The sequence below is a fragment of the Oncorhynchus mykiss genome, chromosome 10, assembly GCF_013265735.2.
Source record: "Oncorhynchus mykiss isolate Arlee chromosome 10, USDA_OmykA_1.1, whole genome shotgun sequence".
In the NCBI taxonomy this organism is placed as follows: Eukaryota; Metazoa; Chordata; class Actinopteri; order Salmoniformes; family Salmonidae; genus Oncorhynchus; species Oncorhynchus mykiss.
Genome location: NC_048574.1, coordinates 70,825,439 through 70,846,351, shown reverse-complemented (window position 1 = coordinate 70,846,351; position 20,913 = coordinate 70,825,439). Strand labels below are relative to the sequence as shown.

Here is a 20,913-nt window from a genome sequence, read left to right as displayed (position 1 = left end):
TGACCCAAAACATGGCCCAAAACACACCTCCAGGCTGTGTAAGGGCTATATGACCAAGACGGCGAGTGATGAAGTGCTGCATCAGATGATCTGGCCTCCACAATCACCCGACCTCAACCAATTGAGATGGTTTGGGATGAGTTGGACCTCAGAGTGAAGGAAAAGCAGCAAACAAGTGCTCAGCATATGTGGGAACTCCTTCAAGACGGTTGGAAAAGCATTCCTCATGAAGCTGGTTGAGAGGATGCCAAGAGTGTGCAAAGCTGTCATCAAGGCAAAGGGTGACTACTTTGAAGAATCTAAAATATATAGAATTTTGATTTGTTGAACACTTTTTGGTTACTACATGATTCCATATGTGTAATTTCATAGTTTTGATGTCTTCTCTATCATTCTACAATGTAGAAAATAGTACAAATATAGAAAATACCCTTGAATGAGTAGGTGTCCAAACTTTTGACAGGTACTGGACATAAGTTTAATTGTTTAAAGAAAACTTTGTTTTGAGTGTTGTCTGTATAACATGAATCAAATTCTTAACTCTTTAGTTTTAGGCTAACAGTATATGCTGTTATGTAATTTCTGGGCAATATTTCTCTCCATTTAGCGGGATCCCTTTTGGTTCAAGAGCATCCCCAGTGGCAAATGTTCTGTTAAGCTTCTTCAATGTATAGTTCGGAACTCTACATTTTGCTTCATGTGAGATGTACCTGGATTGCGATGGGCATGAGCTTATTGTCTGTCATGTAGAGCAAGCAGAGAGGAGCAGCCAAGAAGTGCTGTTTCCCGTTGATCACGTTTGCAGTCACTCCATGGAGGCGCTTGTAGTCAACCAGAAAGATGTTGCCTTTCTGTTTAGGTTAGGACATTAATGAGTAAGGAAGACGTCAACACCATACCAAAGAATACATGCAACTTACTCAGGAGGAAACCAATAGAGCTATAACAGAACGATGAGTGACAACAGACAGACTATTTTGACAGACCTGAATTTCCGCTGCAAGGCTTTTTCCAAAAAGGGAAGCCTTCACCATGTCTTCTGTGACGGGGAAGTTCTTTGGAAGCTTGGAGCAGCGATGGATCATCATGGGGTTGAGGCCGTTCAGAAGCTGGTACCCGAAAAACTCATCCTCCTTCCAGTTCTTTTCGACATAGTCTAATAGATAACAAAAGTATCAAATAATGAGATGCTAATGGTTCCAGTAAACCATTTGAATCCATGACTTATTCAAGACAGACACTACTGACCAGACCTTACCATAAACATCAGTCTTGTGGCAATTGAAGACACGACTGAGTTCATCTAGGCTCTTCCATTGTTCCTTGTTGGTGGACAGTCCTGCTAGATTCAACTCCACCAATCTGCCGGGACAGAGAAGGAAATTAACTTCAACATGCAAAAGATTTAGTTGGATGGTGCAGTTGGTTAGAGATTGGTTTTAACACTACCAGTGTCCCCCAGGTGTCTGTGTTGGGTCCCTTACTCTTCATTCTCCCCCTTGGGTGGTTGATTCATGCACAGGCCACATATATTGAATATGTGTCGATCGCGATTTGATAAATGTCTGCTCTTTGGGTTAAATGTGTTCCTATAGTCCTGTGTGGCCAGTTGGTAGACTATGGCTACAATGATAATGGGTTTGATTCCTGCTGGGGCCACCAATATGAAAAATATATGCACCCACTTTAAGTTGCTTTGGCTAAAAGTGTCTGCTATATGGCATATATTAATGTATTATATTTATATAAGAAATAAACATACCATAAATATCAAATAAAATTTGATTTGTCACATGCGCCGAATACAACAAGTGTAGACCGTACTGTGATATTCTTACAAGCCCTTAACCAACAGGTCAGTTCAAGAAGAGTTAAGTAAATATTTACTAAATAAACTAAAGTAAAAAATAAGTAACACAATAACGAGGCTATATACAGGGGTTACCGGTACTGAGTCAATGTGCGGGGGTACAGGTTAGTTAAGGCAATTTGTACATGTAGGTAGGGGTGAAGTGACTATGCATAGATAATAAACAGTGAGTAGCAGCAGTGTACAAAACAAATTGGTGGAGGGGGGTCAATGTAAATAGTCCGGTGGCCATTTGATTAATTGTTCAGCAGTCTTATGGGTTAGGGGTAGAAGCTATTATTGAGCCTTTTGGTCCTAGACTTGGCGCTCCGATACCGCTTGCCGTGTGTTAGCAGAGAAAACAGTCTATGACTTGGGTGACTGGAGTCTCTGCCAACTTTATGGGCTTTCCTCTGACATCGCCTATTATATAGGTCCTGGATGGCAGGAAGCTTGGCCGCAGTGATGTACTGGGCCGTACGCACTACCCTCTGGTACGCCTTACGGTCAAGATGCCGAACAGTTAACATACCAGGCGGTGATTCAAATGGTCAGGATGCTCTCGATTGTGCAGCTGTAGAACCTTTTGAGGATCTGGGGACCCATGCCAAACCTTTACAGTCTCCTGAGGGGAAAAAGGTTTTGTCGTGATATCTTCACAACTGTCTTGGTGTGTTTGGACCATGATAGTTTGTTGGGGATGTGGACACCAAGGAACTTGAAACTCGACCCGCTCCCCCACTACAGCCCAGTCGATGTTAATGGGGGCCTGTTCAGCTCGCCTTTTACTGTTGTCCACGATCAGCTCCTTTGTCTTGCTCACATTGAGGGAGAGGTTGTTCTCCTAGCACCACACTGCCAGTTCTCTGACCTCCACCCTATAGGCTGTCTCATCATTGTCGGTGATCAGGACTACAGCTGTTGTGTCGTCTGCAATCTTAATGATGGTGTTGGAGTCGTGTTTGGCCACGCAGTCGTGGGTGAACAGGGTGTACAGGAGGGGACTAAGTACACACCCCTGAGAGGCCCTAGTGTCAAGTTTCAGCGTGGCAGACGTGTTGTTACCTACTCTTACCACCTGGGGGCGGCCCGTCAGGAAGTCCAGGATCCCTTTGCAGAGGGAGGTGTTTAGTCCCAGAGTCCTTAGCTTAGTGATGAGCTTCGTAGGCACTATGGTGTTGAACGCTGAGCTGTAGTCAATGAACAGCATTCTCACGTAGGTGTTCCTTTTGTCCAGGTGGGAAAGGGCAGTGTGGATTGAGATTGCGTCATCTGTGGATCTGTTGGGGCGGTATGCGAATTGGAGTGGGTCTAGGGTATCCGGGAGAATGCTGTTGATGTGAGCTATGACCAGCCATTCAAAGCACTTTATGGCTACCGACATGAGTGCTACGAGGCGGTAATCATTTAGGCAGGTTACCTTTGCTTCCTTGCTCACAGGGACTATGGTGGTCTGCATGAAACATGTAGGTATTACAGACTCGGTCAGGGCATCTGTAATAACATATACTGAACAAAAATATAAACGCAATATGTAACAATTTCAAAGATTTTACTGAGTTACAGTTCACATACGGAAATCAGTCAATTGAAATGCATAAATTAGGCCCTAATAAATGGATTTTACATGACTGGGAATACAGATATGCATCTGTGGTCACAGATACCTTACAAAAAAGTTAAGGGCATGTATCAGAAAACCAGTCAGTGTCGGGTGTGACCACCATTTGCCTCAGGCAGTACGACACATCTCCATCGTTGATCACACTATTGATCATTGCCTGTGGAATGTTGTCCCACTCCTCTTCAATGGTTGTGCAAAGTTATTGGATATTTGATGGGAACTGGAACACGTTGTCGTACATGTCGATCCAAAGCATCCAAAATATGTTCAATGTGACATGTCTGGTGAGTATGCAGGCCATGGAAGAACTGGGACATTTTCAGCTTCCTGGAATTGTGTACAAATCCTAGCGAAATGGGGCTATTCATTATCATGCTGAAAAGTTAGGTGATGGTGGTGGATAAATGGCACGACAATGGGCCTCAGGCTCTCGTCACTGCATTCAAATTGGCATCGATAAAATGCAATTGTGTTCGCTGTTCGTAGCTTATGCCTGCTCATACCATAACCCCACCGCCACCATGGGGCACACTGTTTACAACGCTGACATCAGCCAACCACTCGCCCACACAATGCCATACACACAGTCTGCCATCTGCACGGTACAGTTGAAACCGGGATTAATTTGCAAAGCAAAGAGCACACTTCTCAAGCGTGCCAGAGGCCATCGAAGGTGAGCATTTGCCCACTGAAGACGGTTATGACGTCAAACTGCTGTCAGGTTGAGACCCTGGTGAGGATGTAGAGCACACAGATGAGCTTTCCTGAGATGGTTTCTGACAGTTTGTGCAGAAATTCTTCGGTTGTGCAAACCCATAGTTTCATAATTTGTCCGTGTGGCTGTTCTCTGATGATACCGCAGGTGAAGAAGCCGGATGTGGAGTTCCTCAGCTGGTGTGGTTACACGTGGTCTGTGGTTGTGAAGCCAGTTGGACATACTGACATATTCTCTAAAACAACTTTGGAGGCGGTTTATGGTAGAGAAATTAACATTAAATTCTCTGGCAACAGCTCTGGTGGACATTCTTGCAGCCAGCATGCCAATTGCATGCTTCCTCAAAACTTCAGTCATCTGTGGCATTGTGTTTTGTGACAAACTGCACATTTTAGAGTGGCCTTTTATTGTCCTCAGCACAAGGTGCACCTGTGTAATGATCATGCTGTTTAATCAGCTACTTGATATGCCACAACTATCAGGTGGATGGATTATCTTGGCAAAAGAGAAATACTCACTAACAAGGATGTAAAGAAATTTCTCCACAAAATCTGAGAGAAATAAGCTTTTTTGAGAATATGGAACATTTCTGGAATCTTTTATTTCAGCTCATGAAACATGGGACCAACACTTTACATGTTGTTTATATTTCTGTTCAGTGTGTATAACCTATATAACATTTCTGCTAAATGTCTTAATGGCTTGTTAGATATACCATTTTAGATCTGATTTGCATAGCTAAAAATATAAATAATTTAGGCAACCCTAGCCTGAGGTGTCATTCTTGGCATTGTTGCCATATTCCACGCTTCACACTCCTGGCTGCCAAATTCCCCTCTTCTCAGGATCTTGCAATTACCTAAACAGGTCTAGGAGAATCATATGTCATTTAAAAGGAAATGTTTTCACAGGTATGTTGGGGACATGCCAACATAGATATTGACAGATCGAATACATTTCCTGGTGTTGCCTCATGGTTCTCAACCTAGGTTCCATGTAAGCCTGGGGGTTCTTGGCCTGTACTTGGGAAGATTCATAAGAAAATCAGCCTAAAGCTGAAATTCACACAAAAGGGGTACTTCAGGTGTACTCCACAAAGAGCTATATGTGATTGGAGTGCAGTAAGCAAAAGAAGGTTGGGAACCAGTGATATAACTTACGCTTCGGCTAATGTGAACTTGAACTCCAAGTCCTTGGTGAAAGAGAAGCGGACCTCAGCTGGGAGTTCAGAAGCCCTGTCAACTTTCATTATTTCGGGTAGACCCTCTGCATATATACTCCAGCTGAAGGGAATAGACATGGTAAATCAAGACGGGATACACAGCCTGTCATTCACTATTACACAACACACTATCATACCAGACCTGGGTTGATTATTTTTTAAGTGCAAACCTCACCCACCTGCTACTCCAGGCAGGCTAAACTAAATGCTCAAAGTATTTCAAAGATTTACAATTGTATTTGAACCCAGGCCTAAACCATGCAAAAAGGAGAGGGCTTAAATAAAAATGACACGCTTATCCAGAGCAATTAGGGTTAAGTGCCTTTCTCAAGGGCATATCAACAGATTGTTCAACTAGTCAGCTCAGGGATCCAAACCAGCAACCTTTTGGTTACTGGCTTAGCGCTCTTAACATGTTGGCCACCGGCTGCTTATATTACAATCGCACACCAATTTATCTGTGTGTAAGAGTTATGTTTTTATTTGGATTTGTTTAAAGTTGTTATTGTATCTTTACAAATTAGTAATGTTTCCACAAATCTCACCGGTACACCTCACAGCGACTCTGCAGCTCCTTCTTTCTCTCCTCTATGGCCTCTGGGCAGGTCTCATTGAATATCAGCTTACCTTACGTACAAAAGACCAGAAATGTTGATCATTTTCATGTTTTTATGGATTGGTCAACATCTTAAGAAATCCACTATATACACTACTGTTCAAAAGTTTGGGGTCACTTAGAAATGTCCTTGTTTTCCATGAAAATATACATGAAATTAGTTGCAAAATGAATAGGAAATATAGTCAAGACATTGACAAGACTATAAATAATGATTTTTTTATTGAAATAATAATTGTCCTTCAAACTTTGCTTTCAAAGTTTTAGACATTCCCTTAAAAATCATCAATTTCCAGCTACAATAGTCATTTACAACATTAATAATGTCTACACTGTATTTCTGATCAATTTGATATTATTTTAATGGACAATTGTTTTTCTTTTCTTTCAAAAACAAGGATATTTCTAAGTGACCCCAAGCGTTTGAACGGTAGTGTATATCAACCATTATTCCATAAATATAGCCCCTTTCACACACATTTCAAAATAAACTATGACTACCCAGACTATTTGCAATGAACCCCTCTTTATTCTTATTAATACATTCACATACGCTGCTGCTATTCTCTGGTCATTATCTATGCACTTTACACCTAACCTTCATGGACATAGTACTTAAATGACCTTGACAACCTGTACCCCTGCACATTGACTCGGTTACCGGTACCCCTTGTTCAGTGGTTTGCGAAAGAATTCACCCCCTTGGCATTTTTCCTATTTTGTTGCCTTACAACCTGGAATTTAAATAGATTTTTGGGGGGTTTGTATCATTCGATTTACACAACATACCTACCACTTTGAAGATGCAAAATGTTGCAGCAATTACAGCTGCAAGTCTCCTGGGGTATGTCTCCATAAGCTTGGTACATCTAGCCACTGGGATTTTTGCCCATTCTTCAAGGCAAAACTGCTCCAGTGCCTTCAAGTTGGATGAGTTCCGCTGGTGTACAGCAATGTTTAAGTCATACCACAGATTCTCAATTGGATTGAGATCTGGGATTTGACTAGGCCATTCCAATACATTTACATGTTTCCTCTTATACCACTCGGGTGTTGCTTTAGCAGTATGCTTAGAGTCATTGTCCTGTTGGAAGGTGAAACCCCGTCCCAGTCTCAAATCTCTGGAAGACTGAAACCGGTTTCCCTCAAGAATTTCCCTGTATTTAGTGCCATCCATCATTCCTTCAATTCTGACCAGTTTCCCAGTCCCTGGCGATGAAAAACATCCCCACAGCATAATGCTACCCCCACCATGCTTCACTGTGTTCTTAGGATGGTGTTCTCAGTGTGATGAGAGGTGTTGGGTTTGCGCCAGACATAGCGTTTTCCTTGATGGCCAAAAAGCTCAATTTTAATAACTTCTTTGGAATAGGGGGCAATATTTTCACATCCGGATGAAAAGCGTGTCCAAAGTAAACGGCCTGCTACTCAGACCCAGAAGCTAAGATATGCATATCATTAGTAGATTTGGATAGAAAACACTGAAGTTTCTAAAACTGTTTGAACCATGTCTGTGAGTATAACAGAACTTATTTGGCAGGCAAAACCCAGAGGACAAAGGGTTCATATTTTTTTTGTTGAGGTCACTCTTTTCAATGGGTTTTCATTGGGAATCCAGATTTCTAATCGACTTTCCTGCAGTTCCTATCGCTTCCACTTGATATCAACAGTCTTTAGAAATTGGTTGAGGTTTTTCCTTTGAGAAATTAAGAAGTAACACTGTTCAGAACGAGGCTCGAGTCTAGTGTACGCTTTGTTAGAGGCGCTCCACTTTGCTATCCTCAGATAATAGCATTGTTTGCTTTCGCAGAAAAGCCTTTTTGAAATCTGACATGTTGGCTGGATTCACAACAAGTGTAGCTTTAATTTGGTATCTTACATGTGTGATTTCATGAAAGTTAGATTTTTATAGTAATTTATTTGAATTTGGAGCTCTGCATTTTCTGTGGCTTTTGGCCAGGTGGGACGCTAGTGTCCCACATATCCCAGAGAGGTTAATCTGACCATATTACATTTTTCCATATGTTTGGAGAGTCTCCCACATGCCTTTTGGCGAACACCAAACGTGTTTGCTTATTTTTTTCTTTAAGCAATGGCTTTTTTTCTGGCCACTCTTCCGTAAAGCCCAGCTCCTTGGAGTGTATGGCTTAAAGTGGTCCTCAGGAGAGATATTGCAATCTCTGCTGTGGAGCTTTGCAGCTCCTTCAGGGTTATCTTTGGTCTCTTTGATTAATGCCCTCCTTGCTTGGTCTGTGAGTTTTGGTGGGCGGCCCTCTCTTGGCAGGTTTGTTGTTTTGCCATATTCCTTCCATTTTTTAATAATGGATTTAAATGGTGCCCCGTGGGATGTTCAACGTTTCTGATATTTTTTTATACTTCTCCACAACTTTGTCCCTGACCTGTTTGGAGAGCTCCTTGGTCTTCATGGTGCCGCTTGCTTGGTGGTGCCCCTTGCTTAGTGGTGTTGCAGACTCTGGGGCCTTTCAGAACAGGTGTATATATACTGAGATCATGTGACAGATCATGTGACACTTAAATAAAGTCCACCTGTGTGCAATCTAACTAATTATGTGACTTCTGAAGGTAATTGGTTGCACCAGATCTTATTTAGGAGCTTCATCACAAAGGGGGTGAATATGTATGCACGCACCACTTTTCAATTTTTTTTTTTTTTGAATCTTTGAAACATGTTATTTTTTTTCATTTAATTTATGTATGTCCATTATATGAAATCCGAATAAAAATCTATTTAAATTACAGGTTGTAATGCAACAATATAGGAAAAACGCCAAGGGGGATGAATAGTTTTGCAAGGCACTGTATATAGCCTTGTTATTATATTGTGTTATAGTTTATTTAGCAAATATTAACTTTTTTCTAAAACTCTGCTTTGTTGGTTAAGGGCTTGTAAGTAAGCATTTCACGGTAAGGTCTAAACCTGTTGTAATCGGCACGTGACAAATAAAATTAGATTTAAACTACAAATGACATTCAGCTAGCTGACCTGTAGCTATGTGTCTTGGGCACAGCAGTTATATCCAAAACTAAACCTACACAATGATGTATACTGTATACCAACATACTGACCAGTGGCCTCTCTGAACACCAGACGCTCATAGCCTGAGATCCAGCGGTAACAGGGGAAGCTGGCCGTGTTGCCCTCTGGTGTGGTCACCACTACTTTAGAGCAGAACCAGTCATCGTTGATGTAGGCGAGCAGGGCATACGGCTCTGTGTCCAGCACTACAAACTCCAGAGGGCCCAGGGAGGAGGGACAGGACACATTGTGCTCAATCATCTACAGAGAGATAGATGACGTGTTAAAATGATCCCAGCAAACAAACAACGTTCTCTAAACGTCGACTAAGTTGAGACTGCTGGTTTTGATATTTTTCGAATCCCAGAATGGAGATTGTATTTGGCATTCGCAACACCCAGATGGATTGTGGTATAATACAACTTTTTTGTGAACTTACCGATCCTTGGCTGGCGGTGTTAGGGATGTACACGCGTTCACTTTCTCCCTTTGTGCCGACCAGTTTGACGTAAACACTGTTCAGTGTGCCGGCAAGCAGCATTTCTCCAGTAAACACTTTCACTGTGTACTTCACCATGATGATTCTACAAGACAAATAATCGTACACATACAGCGAGACAACGTATTAGACATACAGCATTACAACTTAACTAGAACCACCTCAATGGAACCACATAAGACAATCAACTGCAACCAAATGTTTGCCACAGTAAATATTCGTAGTCTTTCTCAAGTTGAAGATGTACCATACAACTTTTTCCACATTTTGTTGTGTTACAGCCTGAATTTAAAAGGGATTAAATTGCGATTGTGTCACTGGCCCATAATGTCAAAGTGGCATTATGTTTTAGAAATTATTACAAATGAATTCAAATGTAAAATCTGAAATGTCTTGACTCAAATTTATATTCAACACCTTTTTTAGGGCAAGCCTAAACAAGTTCAAGAGTACAAATGTGCTTAACAAGTCACATTATAAGTGACATGGACTCACTGTGGGTGTGTAATAATAGTATTTAACATGATTTTTGAGTGACGACCTCATCTATGTACCCCACACATACAGATCATTTTAAGGTCACTCAGTCGAGCAGTGAATTTCAAACCCAGAATAACCACAAAGACCAGGGAGGTTTTCAATGCCTCGCAAAGAGGTGCACCTATTGGTAGATGGGTAAAAAAAAGTTGACATTGAATATCCCTTTGAGCATGGTGATGTTATTAATTACACTGTGTCAATACACCCAGTCACCACACTGAAAAAAAACAGGACAAGGTGGGCTGTCAGATTTATGAAAACGTGCGATTTACTCAAACATGTTTTGTTTCTCCTCTCAATGTGACTTCATTGATTGCAATCAACGCAACACGAAGATTGGTGCTTTCATGCAGTTTAACAGTTTTCCCATGACTGCCTCCCGGTGACATACATACTTATTGAAATGGATGTGGAGTTCTTTTTAGCTCTTGAACAGTGTTACTTTATATTATGGGTGTCCATTTATCAATACATTAAACGTATGTGCACATGAGTGGATGCATGCATAAATCAATAGATAAAACATTTCATAATGAAAAAACATATCATTTCATGAACAAAATGTGTATTTACAGGTCCATGATGTTTGCCAACCACATTTGTGCTGCTTTGTTTACCCATTCAAAAGCTATACAGTGTTTGTGAGTACTCTTACAGGTTGTTTGTTCGGTTGCTCCCAATTTCAGTCTTTAGGTCTTGTGATTTTTCTGCTCTCTTTTTTTTTCCCACTGTTGTGTGAATGTGGAAATGTAAGGGGTGTTCAGAATTGGTGTCAAGTAGGTTCCAACTTTTGCATCATTACAAGTTAAAGCACCCACATTACGGCCGTACTGTCCGTTACCTATGTACATACATTGACTGTCCATGCACATTTAAGACCTGGAATGCCTTAATTGTGCACCAAAGTCATGTCCACTCAACAGAGGTTACTACAAATCTGACTGAGAAGTGTTCCTTCACTGTATGTGGAGGATGGAAAACCAGTTTGAAATACAAACTGGCAAACTACCGCGCTCGCCTGAGATGACTGGGATGTCCAGGGGTGACGATAAACTCCTTGAAGCACAAACCTGCAGGGAAGTCAAGTGCAGCCTATGGAGTTAAAAAGCCAAAGAGAGCAGAAGTGAACTTTAACCCCACATATCCCTCAAGAGAAACAGAAGAGAGCCTCGAGGACATGTGGAAAGCTCTGCTGTCCCATGTGAAGAAAAGGAAAAACAGAGAGACAGTGAAGTTCAAAAATGGAGAAGACATTTGCATACCGGAGACATGAAGTTGTCTGTGATGCACCCATGGCAGAGGACTTCATGGCAAGATGGCCTGCGCTCTTTGAAGTCATTGTGGTAAGTTAGCCAACAGTAAGACAAGCATGGCTATGTTATCTGGGATTTGTTGGTGAAGGTAGAATATTATTTTCCTTCAGCGTGCCACATAAGAGAGCATTAATCAGAGTTATCACCATTTGTGCCGACTGCCTAGTTATTTCTCTCCCTATAGAGAAACCTCGTTTGCTGCATGTGTGATCATCGCCAGTCTATTTTCCTATCTGCTTTTAAAAGAAAATCTAATTTGTTTAACTACCATTTTCAGGTCAATGCTGAGTTTAAGATAATCACCACAACCCCACTCCAGTCCACATGTCTTTCTCAACGTGATATACAGTCTGATGACATGCTGAGGTCGTTCCAAAGGAGGAGGAGGACAGCTGGGCAGAAGACTCATATCAAGCATGGCACCTATGGCTGATGTAAGAATTCCTTATGCTTCAAAATACATATTCATGTGGTTCTACACCAAAAGATGATTTAAAAACTAGACATAAATCAAATAAATCCTTCTGTTTTGTTAGAATAGCAACATAGATGTGAGACGAGAGTGTATATGGGTGAAGACCCAGAAAGCCTTGTACAGGAATATGTGGTATGTTCTTTTTTTTTTGTTTCACCATTATTTAACCAGGTAGGCCAGTGGAGAACAAGTTCTCATTTACAACGGCGACCTGGCCAAGATAAAGCAAAGCAGTGCGACAAAAACATAGTTACACATAAACAAACGTAGTCAATGACACAATGTTATTGTGTGTTAATAGATTGAAGCGTTTCCTTTTTCTTCCTGTTCCGTGTCACCATCATATTCTGTCACTAGCTATTTTGTTACTGTGTCATCTCCTCTGTCTTCCATCTTATTTCAATAGCAGCGGTTAGATGCACTTTTTAAAAATCAGAATTGTATGATTCAGATTAGACTCCACGTCTTTTTTGTTGTTGCATGGATGCTGAATACAGTGATCAAATTGGCTGTGTCTCAAATGTAATCTGAATAGAATGGAAATCTTGTTAAGAACCACTTCATTTTAGCCTTGTAATAGGCGGTGTTAAAATATTACCAGCAGTTCTTGATTTAGTTGACACTGAAAAGGACTCGTCTTGATTTATTTCTGTCTGTATCATACTCGAGCTATACTTTTTTGCAATCTAGAGTCCCTAACTGTAACTACTTCATTGATGAATGATTCATTTTGTATGATTGACAAATGTTGCCTTCGTGTCTTGTTCAGGGCATGGATGAAGAGCCCACCAAGGCAGCCATTGAGGAAACTACTGTGGGGGGGTGGGATCTACATTATCGAAGACCATGCCGCGAGTGAGGAACCAGAGGACGCTGGGATTGTCCTTGAAGGCGTCAAGGTGCTGCAGGATCTGGGCAACGTAGCATTTGCTGTTCGGCCTGATGTATGCCATGAACCTCAGTTACCCTACTGAGCTCCGCCACACCTTTCAAGTCTTTCAGAAGGTTTGTATGGGACTGAATAGGAACAAACTTTCGAACAAAGCGGTTGCATTTAAAAACAGGCTCTTTCAGTGAGATGTTTTGTTGTGTGTTTCAGACTGTATGTTTGACTTATGTTGAACTTGTTCAAACACCCACAGAATGTGCATGTACAAAGATGGAGCTATTGTGATTTTGTATGATTAGTTTTCTGCTTATGGAAAAAGTTCAGCTTCACTTTGTAATGACTTTTATTCAAAAGAACTAACATGAACAAAAATGTACACATGCCTACCTCATTCTTTGTCTGTAACTCCTAATGAAAAATAACTACCTCATTTTGTAACAAAATGCATTAGAGAGAGTACCCAATCATTGTTAGGCAACTTTTTTTATACAGCCATATAGCCTACAGCACTGTGATTTAGACCTGTGCAATTCATTGAACACTGAATGTCAGTGAATTTACATTTGTCGTTCCAAAGAGCTGAACCGTTACAAAAAAAATACAGTATAATTTTAACGCATGCATTTTGCCTTTGTCGCTGATGCAAATGGTCTCTTGCTCCTTGGTTACACATCTTTAGCATGTACTTTATGTTTCCCTATTAATTTGTATGAATACAAACACTAAGGTAGAAAATGGCAGCGTTTAATCTTGTGCTTACATTAATAATGATGTAGAACCTTGTCCATAATACAGAGTAATGTCATCAATAAAATAATGTTGGTTATTAAGTAGTCATCAGGTTTAGGGAACATGATCAAATCCATTTGAAGCTACACATTTAATTCAAATAAAATTAGCTTTACCAAATCATGTTAAATTGATTTTATTCCATTACAATGCATTTATGCAAATTATTATATTTGCTTCACAAAAAGAACATTTTGTGTTTAACATGTTTCATTCATGTGGAACCGATTTACACATTTGAATTAAGTAATGTCAAAGCACAATTATATATTTTTTTTTTCAGTGTACCAAGATGCAGGTATCCTTCCTAACTCAGTTGCCCGAGAGGAAGGAAACCACTCAGGGATTTCACCATGGGGACAATGGTGACTTTAAAACTGTTACCGTTCATCAAAGGCTGAGGATGGAGGAACAGCAACATTGTAGTTACTCCACAATACTAACCTAATTGACAGAGTGAAAATAAGGAAGCCTGTACAGAATAAATATTCCAAAACATGCATCCTGTTATCCAACTAGGCACTACAGTAATATTGCAATATTCACTTTCACTTATTCACTTTTTAAGTATTATGTTTGGGGCAAATCCAAGACAACACATTACTCTTCATATTTTCACTTTATCAATGGTCTTGACTAGCCTATTTGATTACATTGGGCAGGACAAAAATAAAACAGCCTTCATTGAGAGGAGGGGAGGCAATGTTTGGTTTTTAATTAAATAAAACGATAATGTGGAAAAAGCATTAGTCTTTGATGTTTCTTAAAATTAAGTATACAGGCACCAAAAGCACATCTCGTTCCATGCACATATGGGCAATGTGCTTCACGGCTGTATAACCTGCGTTTCCGCTGCCATAATTCATGCCATGACCAACTGCGTTACCACTAAAAGCAGCTTTTTTTGGTCTTAAATATCCCTACCAGCTCTGCCTGAAATTAGCACTGAATCATATTTAAGGACACACATCAAATATTTCCACCCCTCCCATCTGAGCGCTGATGTTAGACAGGTAAATTGCTAGCTAGCCAACTTAAATGCTTGCTAGCTAGCCAACTTTGGCTAACACAGTCACATCAAACAGTGCAGCCAGAATAACAACAAAGTAGCTTCATATGCATTTGTTCAAGCTGTTTTCTAGTGATTTATTTGTTATACATCCATAACGATCAGCTAATGATGTGCCATTTCGCATGGCATAGAACATTTGCTCTTTCGCCTGGCCACTGTTCTTAAGAGGTTGCTAACTACACAGCTAACACAATCACTTCAAACTGAAGCTGGAAGGACAGCAGACTAGCTGCATTTTGTGTTTTTCTATTGATTTCTTTGTATATATGCATAAAAATCATGCGGATTCATGATTTTGACTGGCTGAGAAAAGCTGCCCGCCTGTCTGTCTTGTCCCGACATTCATTACCATAGGACAACTGGAGATCGATATTTGCAACAGTGAAATTCAGAGAGACAGACAGCAAGGTTACTACAAATCTCCACTGTTGAAAACCAAAATGTTAGTCTAAAAGAAATAGGACAATGTCTAGATGCTTTTTACAGTGTAGATCTAGTATATACATTGCCTGGCTGAGCTGATGAGACAGTGGATTGCGCAGTCAGATGGAACAGAGTAAATTTCAACATCAGATTTAGCCGGTGACTTGTGGAATAGACACCAGCTGGAACGCAGTTTTAACAAATGAGCATCCAGGATTAAACTCACACGTTGTATAAAATAAATCGTATATTCAATTTAGAGACTGATGACCAATCATTTTGTTTAGCTATTGTGTCAGAATAAGGCCACACAATTATCCAAAATAATAATCTTAGTATTTTTGGTTTTCTAAAGCCATATGGATGACAATCAGTATAGTATACTTTATACAAAGATCCACAAATATTAGGTACATGTTTGAAATTAGAGTCAACACTTATTGCAATATAAAGTTTAAAGTTTAAAAGTCGTATGTACGGGATACGCATGGTATACACGTCCAACGACATGCTTACTTGCAGGTTCCGTTTGACAATGTGAAACATTATATTCAACAGCAAAGTCAAATGAGAAAAGGCCATGGAATCCATCTATTGCATGTCAAATAATACAGAACGTTATGAATATGAGCTTTCTTACCCCGATAAGATGCAGTAATTCAGCAATGAGAAATCGTTCCTCTGTACTCAGCACCTCAGACGTCATGGCTCTTTTATATAGTTTGTTATCTCGTATGGACAATGTAAAGTGTTCATTGACACACCTTTCTGATTCAGTGGAAAAAGGAACATTTATTTGCTTATGACAAATGGACCTTCTCTGGAACCAGAACAAATTGCTTCTGCAATGTATTTAGACCCTCCCGAGAAACAAAATGTTGCCACTTTGTATGAATCTTGTCAACCAAGCCCCTTGGTGTGAATTGTATTTGCTCAAGCTTAGAAATCAGAAAATGTTAATTGGTCACATACACATATTTAGCGGATGTTATTTCAGGTGTAGAAACATGCTTGTGTTCCTAGCTCCAACAGTGCAGTAGTAACTAACAATTCACAACAATACACACAAATGTAAAAGTAAAAAAATGCAATTAAGAAATATATAAATATATGGATGAGCAATGTCGGAGTGAAAATACAATAGAATACAGTATATACATATGAAATTAATAAATCAGAATGCTTATTAAAGTGACCAGTAATTCCATGTCTATGTACATAGGGAAGCAACCTCTAAGGTGTAGAGTTGAGTAACTGGGTGGTAGATGGCTGGTGATGGAAGTTTAACAGTCTGATGGCCTTGAGATAGAAGCGGTTTTTCAGTTTCCCGCTCCCAGCTTTGATGCACCTGTACTGACCTCACCTTCTGGATGATAACGGGGTGAACAGGCCGTGTCAAGGATGTCCTGAGGATCTTTTTGGCCTTTTTGTGACATTGGGTGATGTAGGTGTCATGGTGGGCAGGCAATGTGCCCCCAGTGATGCGTTGGGCAGAACACACCACCCTCTGAAGAGCCCTGCGGTTGTGGGCAGTGCAGTTGCTGTACCAGGCAGTGACACAGCCCAACAGGGTGCTTTCAATTGTGCAACTGTAAAAGTTGGTGAGGGTCTTAGGTGACAAGCCGAAACATGAGGCCTTCTTCACCACACTGTCTGTGTGGGTTGCCAATTTCAGATTGTCATTGATGCGTACTTTGAGGAACTTTTCACCTTTTACACTGTGGTCCCATCGATGTGGATAGGGACTTACTCCCTCTGCTGTCTCCTGAAGTCCATGATTAGCTCCTTGGTTTTGTTGACGTTGAGGGAGAGTCTATTTTCCTGGCACCACTCTGCCAGGGCCCCCACATCCTTCCTGTAGGCTCGTCATTGTTGGTAATCAGGCCTACTACCGTTGTCGTCTGCAAATTTCATGATTGAGTTGGAGGCGTGAGTGGCCATGCAGTCATGGGTGAACAGGGAGTACAGGAGGAGGCTGAGCATGCACCCTTGTGGGGCCACTTTGTTGAGGATCAACATAGTGGAGGTTTTGTTTCCAACGTTCACCACCTGGGGGCAGCTTGTCAGGAAGTCCAGGACCCAGTTGCACAGGGCGGTGCAGTGCGATGGCATCCTCTACGGATATATTGGGCGGTATGCAAATTGAAGTGGGTTTAGGGTTTCGGGTAAGGTGGAGGTGATATGATCCTTAACTAGCCTCTCAATGCACTTCATGATGACAGAAGTGAGTGCTACAGGGCAATAGTCATTTAGTTCAGTTACCTTTGCTTTCTTGCGTACAGGAACAATGGTGGACATCTTGATGCAAGTGGGGACAGCACACTGGGATAGGGAGAGATTGAATATGTCCGTAAACACTCCAACCAGGTGGTCTGTGGATGCTCTGAGGACGCAGCTAGGGATGCCGTCCGGGCTGACAGCCTTGCGAGGGTTAAATGTCTTACTCACTTCTGCCATGGAGAACGAAAGCCCACAGTCCTTGGGAGCAGGCCGAGTTGGTGGCACTGTGTTATCCTCAAAGCAGGTGAAGGTGTTTAACTTGTCTGGGAGCAAGACGTTGCTGTCCGCGACGTGGCTTGTTTTCCCTTTGTAATCCGTGATTGTCTGTAGACTGCCTCTTGTGTCTGAGCCGTTGAACTGCGATTCAACTTTGTCTCTGTACTGACTGTTTGCCTGTTTGATTGCCTTACAGAGGGAATAACTACACTGTATTCTAACATATTCCCAGTCACCTTGCTGTGGTTAAATGCGGTGGTTCGCGCGTTCAGTTTTGCTCAAATGCTGCCATCTATCCACGGTTTTTGGTTTGGATAGGTTTTAATAGTCATAGTGGGAACAACACCCCCTAAACACTTCCTGATGAACTCAGTCACCGTGTCAGTGTAAACGTCAATGTTATTCTGAGGCAACCCGGAACATATCCCAGTCCATGTGATCAAAACAATCTTGAAGCATGAATTCTGATTGGTCAGACCAGCAGTGAATAGACATATAGATCTTGGCACGGGTGCTTCCTGTTTGAGTTTCTGCTTGTAGGAAGGATGGAGCAGGATGGAGTCGTGATCTGATTTGCCAAAGGGAAGTCGAGGAAGGGCCCTGTAGCCATCCCGGAACGGGGAGTAACAATGGTCGAGAGTTTTTGATGTGCGAGTACTAGAGGCAATGTCTTGATGTAACTTCAGGAGCGTTTTCCTCAAATGTACTTTGTTAAAATCCCCAGCTACAAAAACGAGGCCTCAGGATATGAAACTCATTTCAGGAAACTAGGCATATGTCGTGAGTCACTACTGAGAGCGATTTGAACATTCACTTTTTTTAATCAAAATGCATTTTTAGGCAGAAATGCCTTCTGGAACATATTACATTTCATGTGACATTGTCACGTTCGTCATAACGAGGAGACCAAGGCGCAGCGTGAGATTTTTATTTTTTTATTTTATTTTTTTTGAATTTTACCCCTTTTTCTCCCCAATTTTTTTCGTAGTATCCAATTGTTGTAGTAGCTACTATCTTGTCTCATCGCTACAACTCCCGTACAGGCTCGGGAGAGACGAAGGTTGAAAGTCATGCGTCCTCCAATACACAACCAACCAAGCCGCTGCTTCTTTAACACAGCGCACATCCAACCAGGAAGCCAGCTGCACCAATGTGCCGGAGGAAACACCGTGCACCTGGCCACCTTGGCTAGCGTACACTGCGCCCAGCCCGCCACAGGAGTCGCTGGTGCGCGATGAGACAAGGACACCCCTACCGACCAAGCCCTCCCTAACCCGGGCGACGCTAGGCCACTTGTGCGTCGCCCCACGGACCTCCCGGTCGCGGCCGGTTACGACAGAGCCTGGGCGCGAACCCAGGACTCTGATGGCACAGCTGGCGCTGCAGTACAGCGCCCTTAACCACTGCGCCACCCGGGAGGCCCCACATTCTTCTTTTATTAAAACGACGAACACTTAAAACTTGTTATGGCTGCAATCCCGTTAACGGGATAATTGTCATCAACAACCGCTGAATTGCATAGCGCCACATTGAAACAATATTACTAAAAATATTTATATTTATGCAATCACAAGTGTAATATAGGAAAACACAGCTTAGCCTTTTGTTAATCCACCTGTCGTGTCAGTTTTTGAAAATATGCTTTACAGCGAAAGCAATCCAAGCGTTTGTGTAAGTTTATTGATCGCTTGGCAAAACATTATGTACACTTAGCATCAAGTAGCTTGGTCACAAAAATCAGAAAAGCAATCAAATGAATCGTTTACCTTTGATCTTTGGATGTTTTCACTCACGAGACTCTCAGTTACACAATAAATGTTCCTTTTGTTCCATAAAGATTATTTTTATATCCAAAATACCTCCGTTTGTTTGGTGCGTTATGTTCAGAAATCCACAGGAAAGAACAGTCGCGACAACGCTGACAAATTCCAAATAGTTTCCGTAATGTCCACAAAAACATGTCAAACGCTTTTTATAATCAATCCTCAGGTTGTTGTTAAAATATATGATCGATAACATTTCAACCGCAACTGTATTTTTCAGTAGGAGAGGGAAAGGCAATGGCTGCCCAAACTCTGTTGCGTGAGCAAAACTCATGTGAACACCTGACACAATGTTATCTTTCTGGCTCATTTTTTAAAACAAAAGCCTGAAACTATGTCTGAAGACTTGCCACCTTGAGGAAGCGATAGGAAAAGGAATCTGGTTGATATCCCTTTAAATGGAGCAAAGGCAGGCTATGGAACATGGAGTTTTGAAAATAGAAGCCACTTCCTGGTTTGATTTTCCTCAGGGTTTCGCCTGCAATATCAGTTCTGTTATACTCACAGACAATATTTTGACAGTTTTGGAGTGTTTTCTATCCAATACTAATATGCATATATTAGCAACTGAGACTGAGGAGCTGGCCATTTACTCTGGGAACCTTTTCATCCAAGCTACTCAATACTGCCCCTGCAGCCATAAGAAGTTAAGCAAACTAACAAAACAAACGTGACACTATAAACACAAATGCTGACACGCAACTACACATAGACAATAACCCACAAAACCAAAATGGAAAATGCCAACCTAAATAGGATCCCCAATCAGAGACAACGATGAACAGCTGCCTCTGATTGGGAACCAATTCAGGCCACCATAGACCTACATTTACCTAGACAAACCAAAACCCCATAGATGTATAAAAAACCCTAGCCAAGACAAAAACACACATACCACCCTCGTCACACCCTGACCTAAACAAAATAATAAAGAAAACAAAGATAACTAAGGTCAGGGCGTGACAGCCATCTGTAAATATGAATAAAACATTTTAATTCCAAGCCTAGTTGGTCTAGCCAAAAAGTCAGCAACCTTCCCGCTAGCCATGATTGGCTGAGCTAATCAGTGGAATTAGAGTATGATAGCTAAGGAGATGGAGAAAACACCTGTCTCCGGATTACATCTTCAAACTAAGGGCAACCATGGCATCGGTTACAAAGAGGGAGAAGATAGCTAGACTAACTACATTTTCTGATATTACACGTTTCTAATGTTGTCAGAAAGTCGTTTTCATTTCAAATACTGTTAGCTGGCTGGCTCGCTAGCTAACGTTACGTGTGTGATCTGTGTAATAATATTATTTGTATCTCAGAGTCATTTGCTTTGCTAGTTATAGCCTAATATCAGCTAGCTAATATTTAACCTGGTTGGTTAGCTACCTGCAGATTTATGCAGGGTAGTAACGGAATGAGTTGGGAGTATGGTTTATTGTTAAGCTAACATGACTTAACAAAATACTCTACTTTGCAAGTAAGCATTTCAATAGATAGTTCATGATGTCACTGCGACAACTGTTGATAGACGTAGCTG

At 41.3% G+C, this 20,913-nt stretch overlaps 1 protein-coding gene across 1 annotated transcript in view; it reads right to left on the bottom strand.

Moving 5' to 3' along the window:
* Nucleotides 1–20,069, bottom strand: part of LOC110491145 (hydroperoxide isomerase ALOXE3-like) — a 30,582-nt gene extending 10,513 nt beyond the window's left edge. The window contains exons 1-8 of the mRNA XM_036933817.1: nt 19,888–20,069; nt 9,503–9,647; nt 9,114–9,324; nt 5,956–6,037; nt 5,349–5,471; nt 1,259–1,362; nt 987–1,156; nt 711–851 (exon numbers count right to left, since the gene is read on the bottom strand). Coding sequence (XP_036789712.1) covers nt 711–851; nt 987–1,156; nt 1,259–1,362; nt 5,349–5,471; nt 5,956–6,037; nt 9,114–9,324; nt 9,503–9,640 — 969 coding nt within the window. The 5' untranslated portion in view covers nt 9,641–9,647; nt 19,888–20,069. The remainder of the gene's footprint in view (nt 1–710; nt 852–986; nt 1,157–1,258; nt 1,363–5,348; nt 5,472–5,955; nt 6,038–9,113; nt 9,325–9,502; nt 9,648–19,887) is intronic.
* Nucleotides 20,070–20,913: the final 844 nt, after the last annotated feature.